This window comes from Podarcis tiliguerta (genome assembly GCF_965153285.1).
Source record: "Podarcis tiliguerta genome assembly, chromosome: 16".
Taxonomy (NCBI): Eukaryota; Metazoa; Chordata; class Lepidosauria; order Squamata; family Lacertidae; genus Podarcis; species Podarcis tiliguerta.
In genome coordinates this window covers 6986326-6993064 of record NC_139549.1, presented here as the reverse complement: position 1 = coordinate 6993064, position 6739 = coordinate 6986326, and the positions used below count along the sequence as shown (strand labels likewise).

At 43.9% G+C, this 6739-nt stretch overlaps 2 protein-coding genes across 2 annotated transcripts; one reads left to right on the top strand and one right to left on the bottom strand.

Annotated features, from left to right (window-relative positions):
- Nucleotides 1-245: 245 nt before the first annotated feature.
- On the bottom strand, nt 246-1949 carry LOC310666187 (uncharacterized protein). Its single transcript, XM_083416863.1, has 2 exons — nt 1834-1949; nt 246-993 (listed from the first exon to the last, which is right to left on the bottom strand). Exon 2 carries the CDS (start codon nt 973-975, stop codon nt 478-480), a length of 498 nt encoding a protein of 165 aa, XP_083272989.1. The 5' UTR covers nt 976-993; nt 1834-1949; the 3' UTR covers nt 246-477.
- A 2691-nt stretch (nt 1950-4640) lies between these two features.
- On the top strand, nt 4641-6594 carry LOC310666192 (uncharacterized protein). Its single transcript, XM_083416868.1, has 2 exons — nt 4641-4747; nt 5862-6594. Exon 2 carries the CDS (start codon nt 5880-5882, stop codon nt 6360-6362), a length of 483 nt encoding a protein of 160 aa, XP_083272994.1. The 5' UTR covers nt 4641-4747; nt 5862-5879; the 3' UTR covers nt 6363-6594.
- Nucleotides 6595-6739: the final 145 nt, after the last annotated feature.

Below are 6739 nucleotides of genomic sequence, written 5' to 3'. Positions count from 1 at the left end.
TGGTTTGAGGCACTCTAAAAGGGGACTCAGCACTTGTTTTGAAAAAGGGGGAAATGATAATTCTCTCAAGGCGAATGGACCTTATTTTAACCACATAGAACTAAACCATTCAGGGGGCCAGAGAGAAAGATATCCTGCAAATGTTCCAATTTTAGTTAGGCCAAAAAGAGCTTCAGACAGCTGAGGCCCTGGACACCTTGCTATGCGGAACTGAGGCTTTACATTTAAAAACCAGGACAAACAGGTTATCAGAATGCAGAACAAGCTTTATTGAAAAGGTCAAAGTAAGAGCATTGAAAGGGGCAAAGAAGAAAATCGGTGTAAAAGGATCTTTTTTCTTCTGCACTCTGAAGCAAAGAACAGAGGATGAATTCCAGGAGTGATTGCTTGAATTCAGCTTTTCTGAACCATGGCCGATAGATCTGTATCAAGCCCTCTGATTATCAGTCCAGGATATGCTTCTCAGGTTCAATTGGTCTATGAACAGATGCTAAAACGACGCCCGAACTTCCTTCCCCTCCCGTAGCCCAAACCATAGCCGAAACCTCCAGAGCTTCCAAGGAGGCCAGACCCATAGCCCAAGCCTCCTACGATCCCGGAACCACCAACGGCACATGGAGTGTTGCCTCCAACAGCCACAGGCTCACAGCTGGCAGAGAGGATGGGCCCTGGGATGGTCACAACGCAGGCAGGTGGCTGGATCACGACCTCTCCTGGTGGGATCTGGTTGACGGGTTTAGGGATAATCCCATCTAGGATGCCAAGGTTGGCTGCTCTTTCAGCACCTCCATTTCCATAGCCCAGGCCTCCAAATCCGTAGCCGAATCCTCCACTTCCATACCCGAGACCTCCCAATCCATAGCCAAGACCACCATAGCCAAGACCACCATAGCCAAGACCTCCTGCTGATCCAAACCCAACAGTGGGGGTGGAAGCACAGGATGGGACAGCACAGGATGGACCACAGTCAACCATTGTTGGGTGGAGGTGAGTCTGAAAGCAAAAACACCAAGGGACAAAATAAGCGCAGGGTACATCCCTTCAATGAACAGTGGGGAGAATATTTCAGACATAATCATCCTGTGGCATTAGGATATTTTCCCCATTCCCAGTTCACTAATCTCATACCATCTTCCTTTCTCCATCACTGAAAATCAGCTGTCTTTGATAATTCTGAAAACATTAAGCCCTCATGCCTGAAACCTTATTCTTCTCTGCTTTTGTTACTACAGCCCTTCTCTTCGTTGTGGATCCCAAATCCAGTCCCTGGTGATTTCAGGATGGTCTAGGAATGTCCCCTGCCTCAAGGCCTGTAGAACAACGGCCAATCTGAGTAGATAAAGCTGAACTAAGGGTTCCAATGTTCTGTCATGGTATAGGACAACTCCCTATGCTCATTTGAGTCAGGTATTTATTTAGAACCATGAAGATGAGAACCTTACTTTAATTTTAGGGGGAGGACAATTGTTCAGTGGCCGAACACTTGGTTTTTATGCAGAGCATCCCAGGTTCGGTCCTTGGAATCTGCAGATTGAGCTGCTAACGTCTCCCTTCTTGAAACTCTGGAGAACTACAGCTGATCAGTGTGGCCAAAACTGAGCTAAATGGACTAACGCTCAGAATCAGGCAGCTAAAGACTTGATTTCATAAGGTACATATAGAAAAGAAGACAGCCAACAACTTAAGAGTGTAAGGTTCCTGGTGGAAGGAAGATCTACCCAATTCACAGAGTAATAGAATTTTAGCCTTCTCTTGGAGTTCAGTTACCTGAACGCTCTGACCACTGCAAGAATCATTCAGATATAACATCATATATGCCTACACTTGACTTACCAAAGTCTCAGAGGAGTAGAAATGAAGTGAAGGAGATGAAGCCAAAGGAAGCTGTTGGAAGATCTCAGCTCAGGGAGCCCTTTTATACCATTTCATCTGTATCTGCTGGTGGCTCCACATCCAGCTTGGATACACCTCCTTTCCCCTCCGGCTTTAATTAGTAAGCAATTTTTGGAATGCATCATTGCCCTAATTAAGAAACGAGGCAAAAGAGTTAAGTGTTTTCACAGTACCTCACTCTCTTCATAGTTATTCTTCCACAAGACAAAGCTAATAAAAGATTAAGAATGGTAAAAATTCTTGTCTGTTCCTCCTGGCAGGCAGATGAAAAGGTGTTTTGTCCCCATTCATTATTTTCAAAATAGTTGTTCATTTTCTCAGAACTCTAATTGACTTTAATACCCAGGATTTCAGTTCATCATTCTGTGCACAACACATAGCAGTTTTTGTTTTTGTTTAACCCCCACTGCTGGAGGTAAGATTGGGGGAGAAATTTGATCCAGGTTGTGTTTTCTGTAATGGCATAGCAATTGAAGCAGTGTACTCCTATGAAATCCACACAAATATTTCCATGCAGTTCTGCAGCCAGGTGATGTGTATAAAATTGTGCATAAGAATGGACATACTGTACTAAGTGAAAATAACATACAAAAATGCATTATAATCGAGAATATTTTTGGGGGGGGGGGAAGAGTTGCTGTTATGCTCAGTTCATGCTTGCTGGGCTTCCCATAGACATCTGGTTGGTCATTGAGAACAAGGCTCTTCCAGTCTTCAATGATGCAAACGTACCATATGGTATGGATAAGTGTATGCAATAAAGCAAGGAAGCGTATCAGAATTTCCACAACTATTTGGGAACTCTTTTCAAAGAAGATATTTGAAGAAATAAAAGGTTCATATAGTCATATAGTGCCAGCTGTTTTCGAAGAACCAGGAATTTAAGGACATAAAAAGGGTCGACTGGATCAGACCAAAGGCCCATCTAACCCAGCATTCTGTTATCACACATGTCTATGGAAAACTCACCGTCATGGCCTGAATCCGACAGCAGCAATAGGTATACAAAAGTGTGCTGACAGTACTTATTGAACATAGTCATCATGGCTTGTGACCATTGATACCCTCATTCTCCAAGAATTTACGTAGTTCTAAAAAAGAATCCTTGTGGATCAGGCTAAAGGTGACCCATTAAGCCCAGGATCCTATTCTCCCAGTGGCCAATCAGATCTCCTAATGGGAAGCCTTCAAACAACATCTGAATGCAACAGCACAGTCACCACCTGAGATTCCCCGCAACTGGTAATCAGAGGCTTACTGTCTCTGATAGTGGAAATAGAACATGCATACAATGTTGGAAGCTCAGATATATAAGCTAGGTGACCTATGGCTCCTTAAACCAGGGTTACCGTTGCCAAAATGGAATGCCTACTTGCCATGTTGGGGCCAGATGGCTCAAATGTTGTATTTTTCAATAGAACCTTTTGGCTCCTGAAGTTGGTCATTGAGAACAGAATGAAGTTCATTCTGATTATGCAGATAGAATTAGAATTCTAATAGAATTCTACAGGATGTGCTGCTAGTGTATGAGTGATATCTTGTCAGAACCATATACACTACCATGACAGAAGGGAACAAGGACCAAGTGGAGTAAGTTTAAGTAGAAACAGGAATGAAGTTTTTTCAGTGACAGAGGGGCGGCGAGGCAGGTGAGATTAGGAATGGGAGAGAAATTCAATTCAATTGACCCTTAAAGGAAAAGAAAAATTTATTCACCCTTTTTGAAAAAAATGTGCAAACTGAAACATTGCTGTGCTACAAAATCTGTAGCTGTCTGAATTTCCCAGTGCTGTTATCCAAGTACAGTGGAATCTTGGGTCTCAAACTTAATCCGTTTGACTCCTGAAACCATTGGGAAACCAAGGGGCGGCTTCCGATTGGCTGCAGGAGCTTCCTGCGGTCAAGGGGAAACTGCGTCAGGCATTTGGCTTTCAAAAAACATTCAAAAACCGGAACACTTACTTCCAGGTTTTCGGGGTTCGGGAGCTGATTTGTTTGACAACTAAGTCATTTGAGAATCAAGGTAGCACTGTAATGGGTAACAAAATGAATACATTGGAGTAAGCTGTGCCTACAAATGCATATCTTAAAGAAAAGAAGGCACAACAATGTATGATATTAAAGAGAATTGCACTGCAGTAATGTGTAGATGCGGGGAAACTGAATACAGTGGTACCTCGGGTTACATACGCTTCAGGTTACATACGCTTCAGGTTACAGACTCCGCTAACCCAAGAATAGTGCTTCAGGTTCAGAACTTTGCTTCAGGATGAGAACAGAAATTGTGCTCCGGTGGTGCGGCAGCAGCAGCAGGAGGCCCCATTAGCTAAAGTGGTGCTTCAGGTTAAGAACAGTTTCAGGTTAAGAACGGACCTCCAGAACGAAATAAGTACTTAACCCGAGGTACCACTGTACAACTGTGTGCTGATGGATTTTCGTGAGGACACTGATACTGGAGATCTCTTAGAATCCGGTATGCATATGCAAAATCTTTGATGATGTCCTAGAGTCCCTTAAGCTGATGAAAGAGCTTTGAAGATCTCTATCTGCTCCCTCTGGGTGCATCTGGTTTGTTTCAAGCATCAGACTCGAAGTCAGCAAAATTAAAAGGAAGGGAGTGGGAATGGTGTTGAGACTATTAGTCTTTCATTATTACAACCACTTAATTTTGTGACCTTTTGTGCTTAGTGAAGTAATTTTGCGCATTAAATTGTCAACAACTAAATAAAACATTAGTCAGAAGAGGCAGTCCCTTGGTGGCTTGCAGAACTGTATAAAAGCTCAAGGTTCTTCCAGTTTCTCCAACAGCTTCATCTGACTCTCCTGTCTTCACTACATCTCACCAAAGCAGCAGGTAAGCCTATTTTCTTGGGGGGATATTTCCAAGCTTGTCATAGGTTCACATTAAAGCAAGGCTAGATGGCTCTTCCAATTAGAGCAGGGATGGGTATCCTGTGATCCTTGCAATGTTGCTTCCATCATCCTTGTCCATTGGGAATGCTAGCTGAGGGGACTTGGGATCCTGCAACAACTTCAGGGCCACAGGTCCCCCATCCCTCCTTCACCCCCTGCAGCTTTATAAAATATATCATCCCTGATTCTTTGGACCGATGTTTAGAACTGGGAAGGAGAACCAGGGGCTTTGCAGATGTTTATGAACCACTGCTCCTATATTCCATGGCCATGGTTTATGGTGGCTGAGGCAGATGGGAGTTGAAGTCTGGTTGTGCCATTTAGAAAACATGGTAGGAGAAGATCTCCATGGAAATGTCATGTATGCCTGTTAAATATAATTGTGATATTTAGAAGGTGGCACCAGTTTCTATTATCTCTCTTCCTAAATGTCATTTACACACACACATACACACATTTCTGCCTTTTATAGCACAAAACTCTGCATTTTACTGATAAGTAAACCCAATTGTATTCACTAATGCTTAATCCCAGGTAAATAGATAACGGATTGCAGCTTTATTTTTTCATACTAATCCCCACCTGGGTCGATAATAGTTTATTGTGGTCCAGTCTGTCAAAAAATGCTTGATAGAATTGTTGACATAACAAGCTTTTTTATTCAGAGCACGATCATGGAAACATGGAGACCTAATAAGGTATGTGAGTATTTTCTTGTTTTTCTACAGTGTCTACCACAGGGGTGTAGTTCTCAATCAGTAGTTATAGTGAGGTTCCTATAGTCTCATCACCCTTCTCTGCTGTTCATGCTGGTTGGGTCTGATGCGAGTTGAAGTCTGCAACATCACAAAAAACAACACACTGACTCCCCCTGATGTACCCTATATCTCAGCTTTTATAATTATTTGGCCCTCTGTGGTTCTCATGCTCGATATTCAACTCAGTTCTTCAATTGTATACTTTAGATTCTTCTTCAGCCATGGTTGACTGTGGTCCACCCCCACTGAAGTGATGTACCCCACACTTATTTTGTCCCTTGGTGTTTTTGCTTTCAGACTCACCTCCACCCAACAATGGTTGACTGTGGTCCATCCTGTGCTGTCCCATCCTGTGCTTCCACCCCCACTGTTGGGTTTGGATCAGCAGGAGGTCTTGGCTATGGTGGTTTCGGCTATGGATTGGGAGGTCTCGGGTATGGAAATGGAGGATTCGGCTACGGATTTGGAGGCCTGGGCTATGGAAATGGAGGTGCTGAAAGAGCAGCCAACCTTGGCATCCTAGATGGGATTATCCCTAAACCCGTCAACCAGATCCCACCAGGAGAGGTCGTGATCCAGCCACCTGCCTGCGTTGTGACCATCCCAGGGCCCATCCTCTCTGCCAGCTGTGAGCCTGTGGCTGTTGGAGGCAACACTCCATGTGCCGTTGGTGGTTCCGGGATCGTAGGAGGCTTGGGCTATGGGTCTGGCCTCCTTGGAAGCTCTGGAGGTTTCGGGTATGGCTTGGGCTACGGGAGGGGAAGGAGGTTCGGGCGTCGTTTTAGCATCTGTTCATAGACCAATTGAACCTGAGAAGCATATCCTGAACTGATAATCAGAGGGCTTGATACAGATCTATCGGCCATGGTTCAGAAAAGCTGAATTCAAGCAATCACTCCCGGAATTCATCCTCTGTTCTTTGCTTCAGAGTGCAGAAGAAAAAAGATCCTTCTACACCGATTTTCTTCTTTGCCCCTTTCAATGCTCTTACTTTGACCTTTTCAATAAAGCTTGTTCTGCAATCTGATAACCTGTTTGTCCTGGTTTTTAAATGTAAAGCCTCAGTTCCGCATAGCAAGGTGTCCAGGGCCTCAGCTGTCTGAAGCTCTTTTTGGCCTAACTAAAATTGGAACATTTGCAGGATATCTTTCTCTCTGGCCCCCTGAATGGTTTAG